At 38.7% G+C, this 26,316-nt stretch overlaps 1 protein-coding gene across 1 annotated transcript in view; it reads right to left on the bottom strand.

The window, feature by feature from the left end:
- BMPR2 (bone morphogenetic protein receptor type 2) overlaps positions 1 to 26,316 on the bottom strand; it is a 107,835-nt gene that overhangs the window by 47,804 nt on the left and 33,715 nt on the right. Inside the window, 2 exon segments of the mRNA XM_017834330.1 lie at positions 5,477 to 5,656; positions 6,935 to 7,108. Of these exon segments, the coding sequence (XP_017689819.1) occupies positions 5,477 to 5,656; positions 6,935 to 7,108 (354 nt within the window).

The raw sequence follows: 26,316 nt of genomic DNA, 5'->3' as shown, positions 1-26,316 counted from the left end.
TCACCTTTCCCTCAGCTGCAACCACACAAGACATAGCCTTAATTAGAATACGTTTCCAAAATGTTATCACTATGCACTTATAGCAATGTGCACCCTGTGTCACAGCCCTCTCCACAGTTAACTAATTTCCTGTAACCAAATAAACAGCAAAAAACAAACACTAAGCACCAAATTTCAGATGGAAAGGCAACTGAAGGTTCAAAACTTTGTCAACAGCTGGCTAAAATCCAAATATTTCATAATTATTCAGTATATTAAAAATTATTTTAAAAAAACCCCTACTTTTTGTTTTCCCCCTCTCTTAGCTGCTCCATATACAATCTCTTTTAACAGAGACACATACTTAGAAATCTCCACACACATTCACATGTATCTCCTTTAGCAGTTCAATATCTTCATTTTCTACAGTGCCCTAAAGTAACTTCCTTGAAGGCACAGTATCATTCTCTTGCATCAAATACTTAAATGTCTCAAAGTACACTTTTTAAAAAAGATATTAAGGTCCTTAATTAGTCTTAATATTTCTTCCCCACCTTATAACATAGTGAAGGTACATTAACGACATAAAATGCCTTATCTCTTCACTGACTTGACCAACTCCCTATCATTTCAAGGGTACAAGTTTTAAGCCTCGTGTAGATCAGTCTCAGCTCCATCTTTTAATGCCCAATATAGACCACCCTGCAAAGGTTTTTAATTTCCCCTTTACTATGTATCCAAATCACCTGAAAAAAAAAATTAGCGCACGCGAGGGAAAATGTGTTACAGAGTGTTTTCTTAGATTATGCAGATCAGAAATGAAAGAGCAGATTAAACACCAGCTACAAAATTAGCTGATCAGATACTGCGACCCAGCTGAAGTAAATCCATTTCAATCATCAACTAATATCGGATGCTGCTCTCTGGATAAAGCAGTTCAAGATAACAACTGAGAGTGAGCAGGGTTACAACTTTCCAAAATTAGCCTGACATGATCTAATTCAGCTTCAGAGGGAGTTAGATTGGGCCACGTGCCCACAGCAACATGAGTCCAACTGCTGCCTCTCAAAAACAATAGTTAAATGAAAACTCTCTTATTACCACCATAATTAACCTGACCCAGTCACATATATTAGTAATTACTTTTTTTTTAATGGTAGCTTTTGTCCAAGTTTCCCCACAACTCTGTGTGCACTTAAAGATAGACTTCTACATACATATTTTATATACCTAGCAAGAAGGCTGGCAAGGAAAGGCAAGGATGTTCCACTGAAAAGATAAACCCATCTTTCAGTGTTCCAGAATAAAGAAATAACTTCCTTTGCTGTGTGAGGCAGTCTCTTTATATCCAAATCTCTGTGCTTTTATTGAATAAAAGTTTCCTAAAGCCTCTAAAAATTGCAGCCACCATTTGCTGTTGGTGAGAAGAATGCCCTACATAATTTCCAACAGTAAGTACCAGTAATGCTCAACTGTTGCTGCCAGGGATTTTTTCCATATATCATACAAAAATACATTCTTAACACTCAGTTGCTCTAACATTAATTTATTTGCAGAGCCAGGAATGCAGCCTTGAGGGAAAAAAATAATTAAAAATTGTTTTGTTGCTTTCATCTTGATGTTATTTTAACGTGACTGTTTCATTCCAGCAATATATCTATGACCAACCAGGGACATCATTAAGTCTTTAGCTACTTAAGTTCTATTTAACTGGCCATTATGAATGATTGAGAAACTAATGAATTTGTCTTCAAAACAGCCTCAGAATTTAGAAAGCATTTTGTAGACATAGGAGGCAGATATTTGGCAAGTCTCAAACTAAATATTTGACAAAGCCAAAGTAAACACATCTCAAAACACTGACCCAGGAAGCCATAGTTGGCCCTCTTTAGGTAGGGTTAAGGGGTTTATGAATATACTGGCTGAAGTTAAGATGGAAAATTTTTTGTCAATTCTTTGTGATTTAGCTAGGCAGAAGAAAGTATATTTTTCCCCAGAAGTGCAAGCTTAGATTGAGGATGAGTGGTTGTTTCTGAACTTCTGCATTTCAATAGCTCCAAACTCCACAACCAAATCTTGAGATTCAAAGTAACCACCCTGCTCCAACCACTGCTTCTCCCAGCATCAGAAAACAGCTGTCTTAGTCTTTGCATTTTTAATACCTCCAGACTGTGGGTTCTAGACTATAACCCATCCTACAGCATTTGCAAAATTCTAGCTGGAGGGATTAGCAACCAACAACTACTCAAATCTGCCTGGATTATCTTGAAGATAGAAGGGAAGAATATTATGACTACTCAGATGTATGATAGTTTTAAATTACCAGCTGCACATTAAGAAGCAGTAAAGATTAAATTTAAGGCTTCCAGAACCTGTTTGTCCTTAATCTTATTTTTCATTTCTAATAAAACTTGTTACAAAACAGAATGGATAGCCTATATTTATTCCCTGATCAAATATGAACCAAAAAACCCCTGAAAAATCAAAAAACCAAGAAAAAACAAAAAACCATTCTACCAGATATGGTTGTGTGATAAATACATTTTGACATCCTAAAACCAACACTGACATTATCTTAAATATTACACTTAATTTCTATAACTGCTATATTTTATGACAATGATAATTTGTTATATCTAACACGTATTAAGATCTTAACTTACTTTCATCTCCTTGAATCATTTATAGTCTAGCTACATCTTTCAACACACCACTGTTAATTGTCATACAAAAACTGCATCCAAAAGGTTGTATAAAGTAATTGTTTTATTCCTTCATTATTGCTCTGGATGGATTTAGCTCAATAACCTAACTATTCAGCTGTTTCCACAGATCCTTCATACAGCCTTCAAGGAATCATTTTAAAAAGAACAGCTACAATTTTCCTTAATAATTAAACTTTAAATTGACTAAGGTCATCAGTACTGTTTACAGGTTCCATTAGTTTTTAAACTATAGCTGAATTTACACTTGTTATTCCAAGAACTTTTTATGCTGTGTGATTTTACTGAAAATCAGAAGAAAAACATTTACAAATACTTAGGCTTCACACAATTAACTGTACACCAGTCACCTCTGTTCTGAAATTTCCAAGATCAAAAGAACAGTTCTAGGAGGCCACATACATTACTTTCTGTCATTTAAGAACTATTCAATGTGCACCTCTTTTAATGCTTTATCAAAAATATAGATGAAATAGTGTTCTTACAGTTCACAGGCAATAGTGAAATAACCTTCTGCAGAAGATTTCCTATATGACTGTGACAGGTTCAATTTTATTATCTGAAAGGTGTGGTAACACAGATTGCCACAGCCTGTGCAGCTAAGCTTACTAATGCCCTTGGAGCACTCAACTTCAATAGAAAGCCTGGAAGAGGGCCCAAGTAAGGTATCTAGTAGTTAAGACAAAGCTTCCCAAAAATTCCATTAAAACTGAATTTTGCCAAAGAAAGAGTGCTGTTATCCACGTTCAGATGGCAAAACTGAATCTTACAGCACCAAAATGGGTTCTGGAAGGAGTTGAGAGGGCTGAAAAAGGGACCATGGAGACTCCAGCACTTGGAACGGAGGTCAGTAATGTTGTAGGGGTCTGTATGCCACAGCCTACCCATTCTTTCACCCTTCCAGCTTTCTAGAGTATCCTCTGCCTCCACAGTGCTACGAGTATATCTCTATCGGATGTGTGGTAAATGAGGCCATATGAGGCCATCCGTGCTACTGGAATGGCCCATCTCCATCCCTTTACAAGTAAAACACCAGAGTGGCAAATGAGGCCATCTGTGCTACTGGAATGGCCCATCTCCATTTCTTAACCTTGTCAAAGCAGACAGACAACTGTGCTCGGCAGCAGTCTACTTTGCTTATGCTTATGCCTAAAGCCACATTTGCCTATTATGAAAATGGAAGGTGACACAATAATACAAGACAGTTTGAGTCAGTAGAAATGTATGCTGCAGCACTCAATTACAGCTGGGTGAATTAAGGACTGTGTTAAATTTAATCCCCCCCCCTCACTTTGCAAATCAACATAAGATCTTTCACTATTAAAAATTCCACAGAAAAATTATTTGAAGATCTTATCACTCAATAACTGAATTAATTCAGCTTGTAATTTCTACCCTTGAAGAAGCACAAGTCATTTTGCAGGAACCTGGTTTTCCTATTTTAGGGGGACAGAAAGGGACAAGGAATTATCTTTACACTTTTCGTTCCTCCTGTCTAATTTCCCTCCACAACACTAACTCCAGTCACATTTGGGGAGCACAATCCAATGACTACTACAAGTGTCAAGAAAGAGTCTGTTCTGCATTGTGCAGTGCTGAGCTGAGACACTGATTCTAAATGGTGACTATTTACTGGTTCTACAAATAGCCTTATCGACCAAAAGGCACCATGTCTTATCAACTTTCTTTACCCATTTATATTGTATGCACTTTCCCAGTAAAGGTTGTTTATTTTTTAGTATGCCAAGCCCTCATTTTGATCACACTTGTTTACAAATACTCCACCCTACAGCCATTTTTGAAAGCATCAGTAATTAAAGCATCGGAATCTTCACGCTAAAGTTAATTCAAATACTATCATTCCTAAACACAAACTATTCCTTTTGCATTCTACAGCTCTTAATGCTACCCAATTAAAGACATCTTCATTTACAAAACACTTTCCATTGATAAAGAACTCTCAACACACGGAACAGTTGTGTCTCCCTTTACATACCTAACTGTATTTAATTTCTCTTTCACAATTCTTATTTAGAAAAGGCTATCCAAATGTTTATGTTAGGCCACTAACTCAGGCTCTTTACAGGTTCTTAACTCTTGGAACACAGCACAACAGTGTGCCTGCTAGTTATGATCGTGCTTCTGTCACAGGAGGTTAAGCATTTGATCCCTTGATTTAGATCCATGTGTTATGTTGATTTTATAACAGAAAATTACATTGCTCAAACCAGTATTTTTGAATATTATATCAAAGTTAACGCCTACCAGAGATATGCAAAAGAAAGAAGTCAGATTTCAAAGCACTGTAAGACTGTTGGAGAGAATCTCTACAGTCTGATATAAGACCAGTTCTACCACTCCAAGCTACCTGTGCACCATGACTGAACAGACAGGCCAGACTACCTAAAGGTGAATGAACCTACTGGTCTGTTTTTAACAGAAGTCATGAATCCTGAATATCCCCACAGGCTTATGAGCTGGGGCATCCAACTATCAAAACACCCAAGATCACAGACCATTTTGGAAAATGTAATCTGCATTCAGCAGTTGCCTATAGAAACAATCCTGCTGTAAATATTTAGCTCAGTCTTTGTGGAGCACTGTGGAATATATGTGTGATAAACTTTGTAAGTGAAAGCTCTGTTCTGTTTGCCGTCTCCGTGGCATATAAATAGAAAAGTCACAGGTTTCACATTTAACAGTACCATGAAAGAAGCATCTTTCTCTAAAACATTTAAACCACAAAATAGCACAGAGGGAAACATTTGACTTACTGTAAGGTGTTGTATCAGTAGGATCGGGAGGTGGAAAATTTTCTGTGAAGTTGACATTACACAAGTCTGTACTACAGCAGCAGAAGCGGTACGTTCCATTCTGAATCAAGGAAGGGGTGGTTGTAACTATACACTCCTCAAAGTGACACTCCTGTGGGTCTCCTATATGAGACCAGCAACCTGTAAAAAGAGGCAAATTAAGGAACCTTTCATAAAAGAAGCATAAAATTAGTTCTATCAAATAGATAAACACACCTATAGAAATCCATACATTACCTAATTAAACATTATGAAGTGGGGTGAAAACAGTTATCATAATCTGCTTATCTGACTTTACTACTACCTGAAGAATTTCTTTTAGAACTTCCCACAGTCAAGGAGAGGAAACATGGGCAGCAGTGAAGGCCAACATCAGAGGTGTCCAGCTGTCACCTTAATATGACAAAACTTGAATTCCTAAGCCTTCAAAGCACAAGCATGCTATTCCCCATTTCTCTGGTACCACAGACCATATCACTACCCTCTGGTCTAGAGTCTAAATGAATTGTGACCTAGTCCCCTCCCTAGGCCACAAGACTGCATCTATGTAGTTTGGTGCTTCTTGCACAGTTTTCAAAATTCTGTCCTTCCTCACTGTCAACATCACTGGGCTTTTCTGCAGTTATTTCTTGGTTAATACCAGGCCCTTTCTCCCTGCAGCAACTGTTCCTTCCCAAGTACGGTCAATGGCAGTTAAATGTCATTTATGTACAGATGTCTGGAAGGCAGAGAGGCAGCAGGGGGGCAGAGGTGAGCAGTCAGTCTGCCTCCTTCAGCAGATTGCCAGATCAAACAGGAAACAACATGGAGTACAACTGCACAGCTGTTTGTAAATACCAGCTTTCATTCAGCTTTATACTAAATTAACTTGCATCCAAGTAACAAAGAGCAGAGTCCCTGAGAATGGTAATCAAAACGTCTCCAGCAACTGCAAGGCTCTTCAACCCTCCTACCATCACTGCCCCCACAGAACAGCAGTAAATTGTGCTACTGATCTGTGACAGTTTTGTGGCACAGTTGGAGTTTCCTTTGTAAACAAACATCCAACCAATATGAGTATACATTTTTTTACTTAATGAGACACTTATTGTTAAATTTATCGCTACATCAATACGTATACTGAAATTCAAGAAAGCCATCTTGACATCACAAGCCTCTGGACATCCTAAGTAACAAGAAATTTGAGTGCTTTTTCCTTCAACTGTGCCTTGATGTCTTTGGTTTCTTTTAGAAGTCATTTATTTCAAAAGAACTTTCTGTTCATATTTAAAATTGCTAAATGGGAAATTTATAATTATGCATTTGTAGAATGTGCAAGAAGCCTAATTTTGCAACTGTGCATCTTTGTATCTGATGGCTAGATCACAAAACGTGAAATAAGTAGCAAAACTACTGCTCTTAAACGGAACTGTTCCATACCTTGTTTTACAAGATGTATGTCTCCTTCTCGTGTTTTTTCCCAAAGTCCATAGCAGGTACTACCTTTCATGCACAAAATTGTGCCATTCTCCTGGGAGATTCGGCTCTCACTGATTCCATGGTCCTGCTGATATGGGTCCTTAAATGCACACAGCCGCTCCTCACTCTGGGTGGCTTTAGACAAAGAAAGAAAAATAACTTTCGTCAGTGATTCTATGCATAAAATATTAAGGACGATTAAGGTCTTCTGGAAAGACACATTGAAAATCATCCTGAATTATATGTATCCATTCTTTAAACTCTACTCCCTCAGACAGAAATAAAAATGAGGTTCTATCCCAAAGTTACTTTCATACAGATGACAAAAAAAACCTCGACAGATGTCACAAGATGAATGTGCAAATGTTTGAAGTTCATAGGTGCAGAATAAAAACTTCATTGCAGTTTGCCATCATCTGCATCCCTTGTCCTCAAGCATAAATTACAGAGCTATTTGCTGGTTTCTCCAACAACTGCAGGTGTTACCTAATTGTTTACAGATCCTAAACCAAGATGATCTTTTTCAGACTGCACCCAGCCCAGTGCCTACTGAATTCAGAGGTTTTTTTCCACTCTCTGGCTATTGACCTAGCTCTTCTTTTCCACATGACCCAGCCATTGCACTGACATTTACTGCTTTTTCCTCAGGAGCTGATCAGTTTGGGCTCTTTCACACAACTTCATTAATGACCAACAACCAAACTAGCAGAGTAAAGCCCCTACAACTGACCAGCAGGTCTGGGAAACACTGCCTGTAAACAGGAGCAACACTGCGTGTGAAGTCTCCCTGTGGAATGTCCAGCAGCAACATCATAAAACATACAAAGAGAGCACAAAAATAAATAACCCCCTAACACCTGAAAAAATTTGGGTTTTTTCATTAAAACAAAACTAAAATCACCCACAAAAAAGTATCTTGATTTTTATTTCATCAACAAACCTTAAAAAAGTAGTATCTTAACAACTCATATGTTTGAACTGCCTCTGTCATCTTTTCTTTAGGAAGAATAAACACATTTAAACAATAAATTCTTCAAAAAGGCAAGAAGTTCAAGATAAATAAATCCTACATTTGTAGTGAATATATTTAGAATATTTTCATTCTTCCTTTAGTGATATTATAAAATGCACGGGAAGCCAGGTGTGTAAATACAAGGCACTTAAGTATTATTCAGAAGTACAGCTCAGCAAACAACCAATCACAGTAAGAATTTGTACTAGGTTATTTCAACAACTAGATTTCATCCAGTTCTTTAACTCCCACGAAAGCATTGGTAGCAAAAAGATGCACGGTGAAGTAGATTGGTCTTTCGGGAAAACAGATTTTGAACTTAAAATAAAATTACACTATATGTGATTTTAAGTTATAAAAGGTACTGTATAAAACAGTTCCTCACAGAGGATTTATTTATTTTATTATTCTACAGCACTGGCCCCAAAGAAGCCATTTTGCAGCAAGGCAGACTTACTGCAGAAACACTTTCAGTGCATCCCCAGTGCAGATGACTGGGTAATAAAAAGAAAAGCCAAGAGACTCAGATACATGTCTCACTTCCAAGGCCTTTGCTATTCATTAAGGAGTCAAAATTCATAATTCTTTTACGCTGAGGCAACCATAAAATGCTGCACTATCAAGAAGAGCGTTCAGTCAGTGTCTCCCAGTTTATTCTGTGGCTGCAGTAACTAAAATAGCACAACTTAGCTTATTTTTCTAGTGGTCTGGTAGGGCGTGTATGAGCAGTTGAGCTGCACGTCGGCTCAGTGGCGGTAAAACTCTCAGCTGAAGAGACAAGAACTTCTTCAGCCAGTGTAATTCAATCACTTGCAGCTCCACGTACCCCAAGAACCTGGCTGGCAGTCTGTGCTACTCACCCACCTCTGCACATGGGTCAGTGCACTATTAACAGTTTACATTTAGAACTAGAGCTTTGCAGTGATAAACACATTTACTATGAAGCAGTACTTGATAGTCAGAAACTCGGTTGCCTAAATTTCGTACCCAATGTTTTTTAAAATCTAAATGGGTAGAGCTAGTCAAGTTACTGAGTACAAAAAGGTCACACATTAACAGCCAGCATATGCTGCCTCCAGCAGTACTTGCCAGTTGCACGTAGTAGTTTTATTCTCAGGAACAGCTGAGTATGCCAGGCGTGAAGCATCTGTCCTGCATTCTCTGCTCCATGACATGGGACTGGCCAAGAAACAACGTATGAAAGGACAGTACTCCACTGCCATAAGGGAACTGGAGCTGACTAACTTTTTGAAAATCAAAAGAAGAAAAAACTATCAGAACTAAAATTTTCAAGACTAAAAATGGGATAGAATTACCCAGCCTTGTGAAATAGGGTCCATCTGCTCCAAGGGACACTACGAAGGTTTTTAAATCCATTGAGAATGATCGCTGAGTGGGGCTAAGGCCATCCAAGATGCTGCTTGTTTACAAAATGCTCAAATTGCTGCAACATAAGCCCTTTCATAATTTGACTTTACTGTGAAAAACAAACTTAACAGAATTTATGAAACAGACATACGAATCTGGTTTCCTTATTAAAAAAAAAAGTAATTCCAGGAAAGTCCACTTTCATAATACCTACCTCAATAGGTTTAAAAAAAAATTAAATATTTTAACCTCTGGATTAATGGAAGGGGAAAAAAAAAAACCTAAAACATTTTGGTTTTGCTTTATACTCAGAAATACAGTTGCATGTATCATGTCTGTTTTCCAGAGTCTGAGACAGCTTTAATTGCTACCTATTCTGGTCTCTTCATCTTTCTATAAATCTCTTAGCATCAAGGTTATGCAGAAGATACTTGAAAAAAGAAGAGTTGTTAACCATCATGCTAGATGCTGTCCAACTACACACTACAGAAAATATGAGTTGCTATCAAAGTCTTTTCTGATTTAAAAGGTTTACATTGCCCTACAAGAATACCTGCAGAGGGGAGGAAGGGGCAAGCATGGCAAAATACAATTCACACCGCTAGCAACCTGTTTATCAGTTTTCCAGCAAAGTAATAAAAATACAAGTTAACTTGACACATTTTACTGTCAGATGATCTCAGTGGGAAACTTTTCCAACAAAAAATAAAGGTTACTCATCCAACAACTAGAGTTTTCATGCTGATCACTGCACATTCCTGCTTCGATTATAACTTAGAGTAGAACAGCCCCTGTGGGAGCAGTACCCACTGCAATACTCTGCTGACCCCTGCCCCTTCCCTGATGGCATGGAACATCTGGAGAACAGGGGACACGGAACAAAAGCTACTTTATTTTTCTCTATGGCCTCTGTAGGTTCATTGTTGAAGTTGTAATGCCGAAGAAAATCGGGTAGGGTGTTCAGATGTACAGAAACCATCGAAGAACAACAGAATAGATGAGCTGCTTCAGTTTCTTTGCATGCTTTTGGAACATTCCTGCTCTGGGAATCTGGCAGTAAGGTTTTCTTCTTCCAGGCAGTGGAACCTAGTCAGGTCTAAAAAAATTTTAGTATTGGAATGTTTCTAGGTCAGGTCTTGAAAGCCACCTCTTGCCTAGAGGAGTACGCCTTAAACTTTGCCCAAAAGAAGTAATACAAAATACTACTACAAAAATGACACAGAAGTGCTGGAGTGCCTGCTTCAAAGTTTACCAAGTCTAACAGAAATCTTACTCTTCCAGGTAAAATATTGTGGCTTATTTGGATTTATGCATGTTCCCCATGGATTACCTTTTATGTCAGTTCTCAGTCATCACAGGAGCCAATAGGTATGCAGGCTGCCCTCTGAGCTCAAACACATATACCCGTCCCTGCAACGTTTGAGGGCAGCCACTAACACTCTCTGTAGCAGCTTAGCTGGAAACAGTTCCAAAGCTGCTGCTTCCAAAACTCAATGCCTGGAGATATTCAGAAGCCATCTGGGTATGGTCTGGGGCAGATGGCTCTAGGTGATCCTAGATTGGACAAGATGACCTCCAGAGATTTCTCCCAACCTCAACCATTCTGCAAGGCTTGCAGGTCTCCAGGTACTCAGTGTGCAGCAACTGGTCAAAAATTATTCTTCAGCTGGGCTACCTGCCACTTTTTGCCTCCAAGGCAGGCAAAATGGTAGGGTAAGACTAGAACTACTGGATTCTCTAGTTTGTCTTCAGTTCAAATAGATACAAACCCAAGGAAATACCTTAATGTTAAGATCTTCATTAAACAACAAGAGCAATTAAAATAAACAACTTATCCTATAAAGACTGAGGCTCCTGTTCCATTTGATACCTCCAGTTCATTTGTAACCTGTCAGAAAAATGAAGGGCAAAGCCCCAGCAGACTCATGTGCTCACCAGGCACAAAGGCCCCATGAGCAGCTCACTGTGCAGAGCTCCTTTCCTTACACATTCCACAGACCCAAGATGTACCAGCAGTGTATCCTCAAATCAGCAAATGAAGAAGCCATTTACAGATGAAGCTATAAACTGTATCTGCCCAGACATGAAATGTCCCAGCACACAAACAAGACCAAGACCTAGCACCAAAATAAGTGGTGGCACAGGTTTCACAGGACATCTGCTGCATGGCTCAAGTCATCTTTCAGAGCCCTGAATTTACCTTTATAAGGCAGATTTCATAGGAAACTATATTTATTCATCACACAGAACTCATTATACAGTCAGGTCTTTTCTAATTCACCTTTAATGAAAGACCATGAGAGAGATGTTGAAACAAACAAACGGCAACTGAATCCCTACATGACATAGGCCACTGGAAAATTTGCTGCTACAGACAACTATAGAAGCAACAGAGAGGCTGACACTGAAAAGGACAAAAGTAAAATCCAAACAACAAATCATGAAGGATTTATAATGAAATGCCAATTTTCCATTCCTCTTGAACCTGGGTACCAGACGAACTATGTCAAAATAATTCATTAAAAATTGTAAAATGAACTCAAGCTTCTGTTCTCTCATCCAGCAGAGGCTTCCAACAAAGACAAAAAGGGAAGGCACCATTCCCAGAAGTTGTACCAAGGGAAAAACCAGCGACAGCATAGCAAGCTCGTCAATTCCCTATCATAAACCAGAGGAAACAAAAAAGAAAAAGAGTTCTGTTGCTCTCCAGCCCATTTTACACCTCTGTTTATATAAAACCACATTTTCTATCCAGTTTCAAAACCATTCTTAAAACATGAGTGGCATCAGAATTGAATATGGGTGCTTCTTCAAGCAGTCATCTAAGGAACAGTAAATGTTCTCAGCTTTCCTGCTTGGCTGCCATTACTGGCGAGTCTGATCTCCGCACACTTAACTTGAAGGAGATTGTGAAAACTTATTGTCCTACTCCAAAAGGAGAATGGGGAAATGACTCCATTAAATTATTTTCCTGAAATTATAAAGGAACTGGGAATTCTCTGTAGTTTCTCAAGTCCATTCTGCGGCTCAGTCTTACTGCACAACGCTCTGGGGGCATGGAGTTCATCCCCACGTGACTATCCAGTCTCAAGGAAAAGGACCAGGGCTTCAGGAGTTTCCTTCTTGGCATATGCCTCAGGTTTTTATATGTTTTACAATCTTAGCATTAACCAGTTCTACCATCAACAATAACAAAAAAAATCCGAACGTTATCACAGGAGAAATACTATATAGATGTTTTCAGTATTTTCTCCCTGTAACCACATTGCTGTTTCCAACTGCTCAGAAACAGAGAACTGATTCACACTGATATGTGAATTCTGAATGTCTGTTCACTACAAAAACACCCTGTGTTTACTATTTGAATATTTGCCTTTTTTCCCCCGCTAAAGATATTTCTGAACAGCAAAGATCAAAAGAAAATTACAAGTGTAACTACTCTCTGTGTCAGAAATCTTTTGTGAGATTAATATACAATTCATCCATACCAGGATGAGTTTAAACAAACGAATATGCTGTTCTTGCTTTTAATACATTAATTCTTTCACGATCACTTTGTGTTCTAGGAAAACATAATTACTGAAAACAATGAAACAGAAATACCAAAAGTTACAGGAATCCAACTGCAAATCCTTAGAACATGAGTCATGCTTTCATTAATAGCATCGGAAGCCAGTTCCATTAGTACTTAGTTGACGCCTCCTGACCTTACATCTATTCAATGCAGTACATAGAATTCGCATCAAGTGCGAAGGGAGGGGGAAAGGAAGGAAAAAAGACTCAAATGTTACTCAAATGCTACTCCATGGTCTACTTGTTTGGATTAAAGATAGATAAATAAATAAATAAAACATTTGCCACTTTATGATTAATGCCAGGCAAAACATTTTGTGATGCAACAGTCACAAATAAAAGAGTCTGAGATAACAGTCAGAAGACGAACTTGCACGCAAGCTACAAGAACAGGCTTGCGAGCATCACAGACCACACACACGGGTATCATGGTGGTAATTACATCCAACTGCCTTCATGACCATATAGGTGAAGACTTGGGAAAAAAAAAAAAAAGAAAGAGAAAAAGGTTTCCAAACATTTGTTTGCCTGCAGTGGGATTTCTTTAAATATAGGCCACCATACATTCAACTGGGAACCTCAGTAGGCTGCAACAGATTTGTTTATAAAGACTGAGGTTTTTTCTGTAACTTGTCCTTTCAATTAGTCAGATTTTCATCAGAACAGCCATAGACACAAAACCTGTTTTATTTTGGCCCTGTCAGCTTTCTATGGAGTTCTTTTATTTACACAATACGGGGAAACATCATTGCCCTCGAGGCAGGGTTATGAGATAGCATGTGTCTTCATAATGCAAACTATTAAAGGGAAGGTGATTAAAGTATTGTACATCAGGAGGCTCCTTTGAGTATTTCTTTTCAACTACTGATAGCTAAATTCTGGTGTGATGTACAGAGAAACAGAATCTTGAAGAAATCATCACTTAGCAAGCACTCTACTGCTGCTTTTTTTTTCATCTTTTTCTCCTTAGAGGTTTTAATAACAAATATTTCTAAATGTGTATCCACTTACATTAAAATGTATCACAAGTGGAAGTCTTTTGAAGGAAGCCATGCTTCACCAGACAGACCACCCCTAATACTAACTTAGAGTGGGAGGAAAAAAGCTAAACTACTGGTAATCTGCTGAGTATTTACGCTTCCAGTACTCTGCTTTGTAGCATGTTTGACCAACTGCACAGCAGGGATCTGTGCTGACTGGTCAGGAAACGACATACATTGCCTGCCTAAGGATTAGGCATAAGGGCATGAAGGTCTAAACCAACCCAAAATGGCCTGCAGACTTTCTGAGTAAGAGGTCAGGAGCAGCACAGTGCAACCCATAGCCAGGGAATGTCTGGTTGGGTACAGCCTATTGCTTTACAGCAAACTGCCATGTCAAAAGTCCTCCAGGTGGGCTCCGAAAAGCAACCACTAGATTAATATTTTAAAGACATGAAGATGAAATAATGGAAGCTTGCACAAAAGAATACAGTAGAACTTCCAGGAGGGAGGCAGGAAAGTAAAGAAAAATGATTCAGAAATTTGCACCTCTGGTCATACTTTCGTCACCTCCTAAGAAAAGGAGAGCAAATAAAAAACATCAGAATCATTATTTTACAGGACATATTATGTACCTCAAGATTTACTGCAAAATATATTTTGACAATGAAGCCCTTACAGTTTATACTCAGTGTTAAAATCTGGAATGATCTGTTCACAGTACTGCATGTCCTTAGCCTTCGTTGATGACAATTATTTTGGTTTTGTCTGCTTTTGCTGTGTAACATCACAGTTTCAAATGCTGGCAATTACACAGAGCCAAGGCTTTGATTGAGAACTGGTGCCAAAACTAAAATAAATGCTAGTACTGATACCCATTTTGAAGTGATTGACTGCACATGCAGATGACAAAATCACTTATGTTCATTACAAGGTCCTTTGCCCTCAAAACAGCATGAGACTAGAAAATTTAAGTGTCTTTTTTCTGTACATGGATATACTTTCATCTTTCCTTCTCCTCAGTCTAGCCTTCAAGGAAGCAAGTCTGAAATCTGTTTTCTTTCCTTGCTCCCTTTCTAACACTGTGTTGCCTGCTGATAAATGCTACAAGCAGCAACGGAGACGCCAGCCTTTTCCTGTTGCATATTCTTCAACAGGGCTTGGGTACATCGGTGTTCCAGCCTCATTCTGAAGAACCAGTGGTCTATTAGCACTAAATTAACACAACAGAACCAGACCATGTGGCAGCTGCGTTGTGTCTCTCACGCTGTGCACCAAGTTTGCACTTTGCTTCCCACCCAGGCACTGCTGTCTTGCACCACCGTGGTACATAGTCCATGGCCTCCTCTTAGCCCCATCTGGGACCAGCTGACCCTTCTGGCACAGACCCACTGCCCCCTGGCCACCAACACGTGCCCCCCTTGCAGTCCATTAGTATTATATGCCTTTGCCCAGATGCACTCACCATACCAGGAATTTCATTAACTGGAATTAATGTGAAGAGAGAGGTATGGAGAGGCCAAAAAGTAAATCGCCAACTCAAACTCTTTATTGAAGGCCTTGTTCTCCTTTTCTCCAAATCTACTCTCAAAGGAAGTGTTACCTTAGAAGAACTGAGCTTAAGCAAGAGGAGTCACACAGGAGAGAACCAGGATGGCAGTGATTTATTGCTAGCAGCTGAGAAATTACGTAGTTCCCAAATGCTGCCAGATGTTATGAAAAAATACCTGAGCTTACTGCCCATAAACTGTCACTGCTTTATTTCTACAACTTTCTAAGTGTTTCTGAGGACCACTCGACCACCTCGCTGTGCAAACCTCACCCAAACCTCACCCTTACCGCAGATTCAAAATTCCATCCATTTAGCAAAAGCTCAAGGCATACTGGCAAGAAAGACAGCAACACCTGTGTTTTGGGTCAAAACTCAAGAATTTCAAGCAAATTTGAACAAAACAAGTTAATACTGTTACTGTATCAGTATCAAGAGGTTGAGACATTCTTCAGCTATTATGGGAATAGATTTGAGCTGAATCTATAATGAGGATATATCTCATTGACTCAACCGGGGTCAGAGAAGGACAAACTGCAGAATTAAAACCAAGTGTCCTGAAGTCTCTACTACAGCCGTAACAAGGTGACCTTTGACTACCTTAGGCCACTAATCAGAGCTTCCCCCACCTTACAAGATCTCCCCCACAATGTATATACATCTAAACAAGAATCTACCTCTCTCAATGATTCAGCATTTTCCTTAACACCGTTTTACAGTTGTGTTCAGCTGGTATGCAGGACATTTGATTTTATTGTGTAAGTCTGTCTAGTCCAGCAGGCTTCCTCCTTCCATCTTTATCCCCTCTAATAAATTCCCATTGATTTTTAACTAGACAGAATTAAAACAAAATGCACGAAACAAACAGGTAGTGGAAAAGGTTATCAATCTGTCCAATATGACATTCCTAAATATATCACCTGCTATATTTGAAAAAAACCCTTCTGGTATGTTAAAAAACAGTAACAGTACTTTAGTTCAGGGATCACACAGGACTGACAGCATTTTACCACACAACTTTTCTATTAAGAAACAGCTAAAGGCTTTACAGCAAAAGACTACAGCAGGTTTTTTAATGTAAAAATAGTAAAATGTCACGGCATTTTAGCATTCACTTTCTTAAGCTGCGAAATACTCATCTTTCTTACCAGACTTCAACTTATAGCCAATCCCAAAACCTTTACATTTCATATTACAGCAAAATCCAGTCAGTGTGTCCAATGTGGAAATGCAATGGTCCAAGCACATTACAAAAGTCTTCTGAAAAAGCTGTCAAGCTCAAATACTGGAAAGTAGGAGCAAATTAGCAAAAAACATGATTTAACCATTAAATACCATGCAAGTGTCAAATCATGAAATATGTTCAACACTCACTTAAGGGAGAATCTAATCTCAACACGTTAGTGGAGTACAAAGCACAAAAACATTTACTCTCAACTCTGAATGCTTTTTTTTTTTGGAAATAATCTAAGAGCTTCCACAAAATTAATGAAGTAGAAGAAGAAGATTTTCTGTGAGGCGTCACATGGCAGAAAGCACCTCGCGGCTTCCAATCACACTGACTGGTTTGCACTGTCTTCTTGTCTCAAGATGAAACGATTGCTTATTTTACCCCATGAGCAAACAGGAATTCCAGTCTTTACACATAATTGAATCAGCTCAGAGAAGCTACTCTCAGACTCATGATGTAGAGCAAAAGAAAATTTTTCAACAAAAAGTATTTTGTAAGCCAGCTCTAATGTATGCCTGCCACTTTATTTAAGTATTAGTCCAACTCACGCTAAAGGTTATTAAGGCCCAGATTTCTGGAAAAGCACAGGGAAGGATGTAGTTGGCTTTCACTGGCTCAATGGGATTTTGGACATCCAACTTCCCTAGGACTCCTGGAAAAATCCCAGTCTACATTTAATCTGGAAACATGAATAAGTATATTACAGGATTTAAACAAGCCTAGCATTTTTCAAATTATTTTTTTATATATCTTTCAATTCCTAAATTACTCCATTCAGAGAAAAAAATAAGTAAGTTCATGTTACTGTTTAGCAATTATGTCAGAACAGAAATCACCACAGCCTTAGTCACACATAATCTTTTCCAGTGGCCAGTGCCTATTCACGGAACTGAAAAAGCCTGAATTCTTTATCTTTGCCCTAGACTGGAGTTCAGGGATTTTTTTTTTTTCTGGGTATGAGCGTCTGGCTTTTGTTTATCTGGGCTGTCAAAGTGAAGTATCTGCATGGAATAACACAGGAAACTGCAGCAAAAGCAACAGTAAGGCAAACTAATGATGTGGCATTTATCCTCCAAACTCAGATGTAACAAATTTCCCACAGCAAAATCAGTTATTTCAGAGTCTACTTTAGACTCTGAAAAGTCTAAAGGCCTTAAAAAAGGCCTGCTGCTGGAGAATCCAACACGTGTAATGTACTCACTTTTCTAGCTAGCAAGAATGCCATTGCTACTGCAGGTATACTGAAACATTTTCCAGAGAACTCTTCAGTAGCTTAAGTTTGGAGAAAGATAGTACCCATACTGCCTGTCTCTTACAGTATATTACAAAAATTCTTCCTATAAAGGTTTTTAGGAAGCTTTACACTACTGGCAATACACTGAAACATTTGAATGCTGGCAGACATTCTGTGACCTGAAGCTACAAGGAAATTAAGCTCTAAAATCATAATCATATTTTGCCCTCAGAAATATACATTATATTATCTTCTGACTGACTACAGAAGCTTAATCTATTTGGCTTTGGAATCTTGAACTCTGAAGAAAATGACAAGAGGAGCAAGAGGCAGAAACTACCTTCCATCCTGACATACTTTATGAAGGCATCAAGCCTCTCACCTTTTCAGAATTCCTTCAAGGCCTTTAGTACTATGCCACTGAATATCCCACAAACCATTGTTAATCTTGAGTCAAGAGCAGGGTCAACATGACAGCTCCCTGTGCACCTTAACACAGCCAGTGAAAGGTGAAAGCCAACTCATGCAGAGGACGGACTATTATCAAGGACCAGTAAGAGATCGTGGGCTGCTACAAGAACTTGGGACCTACTTCAAACACTCCTACTTTGTGTTCCTTAGCTGAGAGAAGGTATGGAAAGAATTGTCAGCTAAAGGTATTTATGGTGTTTGTTGAACTGGGCAAAACCAGAAAATATTGACTTTTGCTTCTGTTAGACTTCAAGGTTATCAGGCCACTGAACAGAGGTCACCATTCATATATTTCTTGATGTTACAGTGCTTACATTGTTAGAAACTTATGGGCACAGCACCCAACTATTTAAAATCAACTCATACGTTTTCTTCATGCATTTCTTCTTTTCCATTTAAATCTCTGTTGTAGGCAACAACAACCTCACTGGCTAAGAAGGTGATAAAAGTAAACTTTTGTAAACTTCCTACAGTCAGAAGAATCAGCGTCTAGTCAAGACAAGCTCTTCATTAACTTCTGGTTTCTAAACTTAGGCAGTTAAGAAGGCTATGGTTGGTACATGCACACCAGCCCAGATTACTGAACACACTTGTTTCAAGGCCTGGCTTCCACGTACTGAAGTACAGTACGTCACACCAAGGAAACAAACTTCTGGGGACAAGGAAACAAAAAAAATATTTTAAACAGCAGAGGACTGTTTTTAATTATCTTTGTTGATGCTAATGACAGGAAACATGGAAAAGGGCACTCCCAAAATACAGACACTCAAAGAAAAGACTGTAATCAACTTGCTTAACATTCTACATTGCACACCTGAGGATGATGGCTACAGTTGTGCTCAGAAGACCATCTTAACTCCTCACCCCATATATATGTACACACACACACACACCCCCAGGTAGCACAGGTTAAAACTCCCAAGACACAGCAATAGTGTGAGCAGAAAACATCAGGTTCTCCAGGTCACTAGTGAGCCTCATTCACCAACCAGCTGTTCCAGGGGCGAGCACAGAGCCAGACTGTGCTGGGGCTTCCCCACACGCACCGTGGCTCTCTACCACAGACACAGACAAGATAAGCGTTTCAGTCCGTGACTTTTAGAGTTCACACTTTTTCTGAATCAGACCTGCTTTAAGGACAGGAAATAAGCACAAACAGCATCTTAGCATTTGGGACTACTAAGGAAGGAACAACACCAAATCTCATATAAAACCAACAAAAAACAGCGTAGAGGGTTCACAATAGCAGAATTTAGCAGCAAAGAGGTTGTTTCCTCTACGTTTTCACTTTTTTTGAAAGACTTTAGTCTTTTGACAGCACAAAGTGCTATATACATTTATCACAGGGACACTGAACAAATATTAACTGGTTGATTTAGGTGTTTTTAGAAGTAAAGCTATGATCAAACACTACGTCATCCACTACTGAGAATGTTTTAATTTCTGATTGGGATCACATGGTTTAGTGGTGAACACGGTGGTTCTGGGTTAATAGTTAGACTCGATAATCTCAGAGGTCTTTTCCAACCTTAACAATTCTATGAGTCTATGAACTGATGAATTTTTCTCTTTAACTTGAACTAAAAACCTTAGAAAGCAATATAACTTGCAGCAAATATTTAAATAGCAGCTTTAAATAAGTACATGAGTTAATAAAACTGATCTGAATTTATTTCCTAGCAAACTGGCTCTAGTTTATGAAAATTGAAGTATAACAGTGAAAAACACTCATGTTTGCACATGCATTATTTAAGTTACATTTCTTTATAAAAAAATACAGTGTTGTACAGAATACTGCATATTTTAAATAAGCCATACACCATTATGAAATAGCTTTGGTATTCTTTTTAACAGAATTGTATAATGGAAAACCTACTTGCAATCTCTCTGTAAATAAGAGATCCTGATCCAAACCTGAATTACTTGACATGGTGATAAGCCAGATAAGGACAATTTCTGGTGATTAAAATACAAATCCTTCCAATGTTGAATGAATTTAAGTTCAATTTTTCTGCTAAACAGTTTTAAGACAGACATGCCTTTTTTTTCTTTTAACATAGATATGAGAAAAGGGAAAAACCCAGAAAACACTCAACCCATAATCTGAATATGTGTTTTAGAGTCTTAAGGCAAGATATAATTTATTCTACAATATACACTAAACACATTTACAGGATCAGACAGGTTTTCAAAATCTCTGAGACAAACTAATACTGCAATCAAAGGATTAGCAAACCAGCTGCCTATATGCCATTACAGCTGATTATCATAGACTGTAGACAGCTAGCTTACTTGGAAAGTGCTTTCAGGAATACTGCACTGCTGCCAGAGAGAAGGGTATAGTAGGATAAATAATAACTCATTGTTTTATTTCATATACATAAAACCGGACACTTGTGCAACATAAATTGCATGATGTTTTAGAAAATCTTGTTATAAACTTTATTTACAATAAAACCTGGCAAAATGGAGAAGTGAAGACACTTATAAGACATTGCCATTCAGAGCTAAGGATGCCATGCAGCGAAGGTTTGACTTTTCAGTCTTCTCCCCAACTCTTACTAAAAACTAAATGGATTCCATAATTCATCTTATCATGAATCCTTATACATGCCAGGATAAAAATCACGGAAAGAGAAAAACTGAACAACCTGGAAATTAAAAGTTTTATCTTCAAAATGTTTTCAAATGGCTCTTGAGTTCACACGTAGAAAAAATTGCAAAATATAAACTTCCAATATCCCTCAATAAAAAAATTGTTATTAAATAGTCTTCAAATAGTTTGTTATGTCCAAACAATTTTCCCTCCTTAAGGCTATGAGAAAGAATTATTGTTCTTACTGGAGACTGAGCTCTTTCCAAACAGGAAAGCAGCAGAACTCAGCATATTTAACAAGATACTGAAGTGTTTACAGCACTGCTTACAAAAAAAAAGGGAAATGTCTTTAGTTTTTTACTAACGCTTCAGCATCATGTTCTTTCAACATCTTTATGAGTTGCACTACTGATAATGAGACAATGTTTGCATCACTCCAACTTGATACAACTACAAAGGAAATACATAATTTATTATCTATGAAGAAAATTCAGATGTGGATGGAAATTATAGTAGTGATTTGTTCATCTAGTAAAACCCCTCCTTTCAGATGACACTGATGCAAACCCAAAACTAGTAACCAACTGAGTTCATCTCTCAGGTAGCTGGTAAAAGAAATAATGTTAGCAGAGTAGAGCTGTATCTCTCTATCAGAAGTATGGACATGGCATTTTTTTGGCTGCATATGGTTTACTTAGACTAACACTGGCTTTAGTCTATGTAATTTGAAATTATATATTGAATTCTGAGATTCCTGTACAGGGAGAAAAACAGGATCATCTTGATCACAGTTTCTAGCTATTGATATGGCCTCTGTATCTCAGAAGAGGAAGCCAAAGTCAGAATTTCACAGCCAGTCAAGAGAGGACAGACTGCCTAGGGGTAACTACAGAAGTATAAATATGCACCAGTTATTCAAAGTATGGTTTTCCAGAAAGCTTTTACATTAAATAGATTATTCCTCCCCTACTTGCTTCTTCTCTAGTTTGTCTTCTTTCCCTCACCTTCTGGGGATTTAAAGGTCTTTGAACATCCTGTGTAGGAGATGAAACAGCCATTCACAGTTTTTAAATGCTCTATCTGAATGAGCAGACTAGTTAAAGAAAAGAAGCTTACCATAGTTTTAATCTCAGCTTCTGTGTTTACAATATGGTTACTCTCCAAATCTTGCTTGCTGTCTCTATCCCATAATATTGAAAGGTCAACCTCTCAGGTTGGTAAGCTTTTTTCACTCTTATATAAAATCTCCTGAAATCTTCCTCCCTATCTATCCACCCAAGTAAAGATTCCTAAGAGAGTCTACACACAAGTACATCCACACCACCTTTGTCTTCTTTATTTTTAAAAGCTGTATTTTCCATTACACCTTGATTTTTTTCTAAATCACAGCCGCACGTCACTGAGGACAATGAGGATGAGAAAACAGGAAATACTTTGATTGATGTGGGGTTTAATGTTACCAAGTCACTGTATTATTCAGGGACCAGAAAACACTAACAGAAATTAAAGTGAAGAAGATCCCAACAATAGAATCAGTTGGATTTCACAGAGGGAAAAAAAAAAGGAGCTCATGATCAGCTTCATTAATCCTTTCCCCCTCATCCTCTCCTCTAATTAGTATGCCTAAGGGCTCTCCGAGAACACTGCACCATAAGGATGTACAACACAGGTATTAATGCAAAATTGGAAGTAAAATAATGAAAATGTTCTTCTCTGTAAAGAGAAGAACAGAGCACAAACCAAGAAAACAAAAATCCGGGACAGGTTATCATTTTAGAGTAATAGCAAAGGAAAACGAAGGAAGTTCAACAAAGGAAATGTGCAACTGTTACCATCTGACAATAAGCCAGTGACCACCAGTTACAGAGGAAAAGGAGACATGACAGTTCTCAGGCTTTGCAAAAATACCAACTTGTAACTGAAAAACACAGTCAAGATAAGTACAAGGAAATTCAACAATCTCTGAATATACTAAGTAGTTTACTCATAAAACACCATCATCATAACAGGAGTATTTGGAATTTAAAAGCTACTGAATCAGTGAGTGCAGAATCTGTTCCACAACATTTAAGGTTCCAGGCAGGTTTACCCCAGCGCAGAGTTCATTATTAGGTTCCCTTCCATGTCCCTACTGCACCCCTTAAGCAGTAAGGTTCTTTGTCTTATCCTTAATGCTTAACCTTGTTGAACTTCCACCTTACCTTTCAAAGTCCTACCACATTCAGTACCCCAAGTGATTTTTTTTCAACCTGCTTATCATTTCCTTGCCTGCTCTTCCCCTGATGTATTTGATAGCAGATGCACATTTCTCCCATAAGCACCACTACACCTTTTTTAGGTCACTCTGTATGTGCAGCACAGTTCCTGTGAGCAGCTGCCAAGTCACAGTCACTCTCTTCATTTCATCCAAGCTTGTGCTGAAATTAATTTCTACCAGAATGTAAGTCCATGATGAAGAAATTAGCTCCCCCTTTTTAAACCACTAAAAAGGCATCAACAAAACTCCCATACTAGCAGATGCATAAAGCTGATGCACTATGTGGCTCCGTTGTGCCTGTGTGGCATTCTTCAGCCTGTGACTTGGCCTCCACACTTTGGCATTTTTTGCCCTGAGTCATTGTACTGTTTTTATAATACTGTATTTATAATTCTGATTATAAATAAACTGAGACAGCATCCAACTCATGCTTTCATCCAAGCATCTATCAAAAATATTAAAATAAGAAAGATCAAATCTGTCCTGGTTATGGTCATGTTGACTTCTATTACAAAGTGCTTATCAAAGTCCCTAGTCAGGAGAAGCAATTCATTCTCTCATTTCACGGGATAATACACATAACTCCAGGATCTGAGGGAAGGAAGGCAAGCACATTCTAGAGACCTGTCAAGGCTACAGTAATGCCACTGGCACAAGCACCCACTGCGGAAGACCTGTTGGTGATCCCGGGTGAGCCTGCCAGCCAAACCCACAAACTGAACTGTAGGGGCTCAGACTGATATGCATTCCCACATGGATGGCCACAGCACCGCAGTCAGAATGGCAGCAGTGGAGATTTCTCCCGCATTGGTTTGGTTTTACCCACGGAGAAATATTTGGCAGTCCCCTCCTTAACCCTATGTCTGCTTTACAATCCAGAGACACCAAATGCTAAAGAGAGCAAAAGTTCTTTTTTTAGGCTCTATCCTCCTCTCCTGCCCATCATAAAACACTGCTCACTTGTTATTTTCAATCAAATTTGACAGAAAAGTGAAGACCCTCATGGATACTCATTTCTCAAGAGTTCAATGAAAGCACGCTGGGTAGAGGCAAGTGGCACCAGAACCACTTCAGTGGAAAGAAAAGGTGCTTGTTAGGCATAAGGGATTTTACAGCTTAAGGAAAGATTACTTAAAAGTGCCTCCTACTTAATCCCAGCACGGCAGCTCTCAGAGAACCTCTGGCAAACAGGACATTCCCAATTTGGCCAGAGCTTGTCTCATCACCACATTTCTAATCCACATTTCTCACTTCTGTAACTTTTTAGCATACACATGTAGCTGTTTACACTTTACTTATATTGTACTGAGGTTGTTAAATTCCAGTCAGGTGCCAAATGGCAGCATTAGAGTCAGATACGGTGTCAGTATCTGAAGCTGAGAATCACTGTTGAGGTCTCTCTGCTCCTCCTCAGCACAGCTTCCCAACCGAGACCAGTTGCAATGGAACGGGAAAGGAAATGGAAGAAGTGCCACCTGCAGTGTCTTGCTGTGTTTTAATCTGAAATCAGCCATACGCTCCTCACAGCGGTGTCTGTTTATCAGGCATTACAAACAACTGAATCCTAAGGGATCTACGCCGCACACCCCCATCACCTTCTGCTGAAGCACACACTAACACTAATCCCACGTTGGCATAAGCAGCATCTTAAAAGAGTCAAGAATTTTGTCCATTAAAACCCAAAACTTACACTTGGCAGTAGGATGAACCGAACAGACATTCTTTTCATTTTATACAGTTTTCTTGATATGCATAAACTGATTTAAAAGATTCCACTCCAGACACCATTTAAAGCTAAATGAGTCTGAGGCTGTCAATTTTTATTTTCTTAAGCTTCACTTTTTATATGTGTTCAAAGAAAATAAGTACTGAAAAACATCACTGCAAGCATCACTATAGCAACTGCAGCTCTTGAAACTTCCTTGATGCAACACACTCAGATTCCAGATGGAGCAAAATGCCATGTCTATCTTGCTTTTCTAAGGAGCCTCTCTTTCCTACAAAGCCTCCAAAGACTAGCAGGGACATCTGCCACAGAAGTTGCTCTTGCAAAGACCACACAGACGAATAAATTCACCTATTTTCACAGTTCTGAAAACAAATAAAACAATCAACATCATGACATCTGCACCCAAATGCCTGCATGAAATGTCACTAGAACAAGAAAAGAGTTATGCAAGGTATTTATTCGAGTCCCTTTACAACCCAAGGGTTGACCTCATTAAAGTCAGAAGCAGTTTTGCCACATATTTCAGCAGAGCCAGAATTCAACCCTTCATGGGAGGTTTCCCTGGTAGCTCAGCTCTTTGACTCACCACACAGCATCCAGAGTATTCTGTAGCATTTCACTACACCTGCTGCCCATCAATTCTGCCTTACTACCTGAATGCAATTTGTAGAAAAGGCTGTGTATCCTTGAATCAAAATCTTAGAAAATAATAATAGCAAACGTACTAAGGAGATTGTAAACAAATCCAGGGTCATTTTATTTCTAGGAAGAGACAGAAGACTGGAGTAAAGGTATCATTGGCTTCTATTTTTTATGCAGCCATCCAGGGAGGAATAACAGATAATTGTGTATTTTGTTCATTGGTTCCAGCGTTCTGCATGTAATTCAGTGTTATGGAAGTAAGAACAACCAAAGGATCATTTCAGGTGCCACTACAAACTGTAACTGCCATCATAATATCCAAATTAAAACACTATAAAAATGCATCAGTTCTCCAAAGTATTCCCATCGCCAAAAACACATGGGAAAAATGCCAACAATGAAAACTCCTTATAGATTCTCTGGTTTGGCCCATCTTCTGAAAAATAATTAACAAGGTATTCATCTGGCTCTTGTCTAATCCCTTTTTGAGTTTGCATAAGTTCCAAGGTGATCCTGTGATATTTATTGCACCTTCTGGGCCTGAATGAAGTGGCAGGACTATGGTGCAAGGAAAGATGAGTAATCCAGCACCGCTAACGGCAGGCACAGATGCCAGCATTTACAGGCTTCTTGCAAGCCACAATTTTCAAACAGCAATATGGTCATGTACCAGAAACATCGTTATGCCCTGGAGATTCAGC

Source organism: Lepidothrix coronata, unplaced genomic scaffold (genome assembly GCF_001604755.1).
Source record: "Lepidothrix coronata isolate B3197 unplaced genomic scaffold, Lepidothrix_coronata-1.0 Scaffold7, whole genome shotgun sequence".
Taxonomy (NCBI): Eukaryota; Metazoa; Chordata; class Aves; order Passeriformes; family Pipridae; genus Lepidothrix; species Lepidothrix coronata.
Note: the sequence above shows the minus strand (reverse complement) of the source record. Positions and strands in the feature narration are given on the sequence as shown.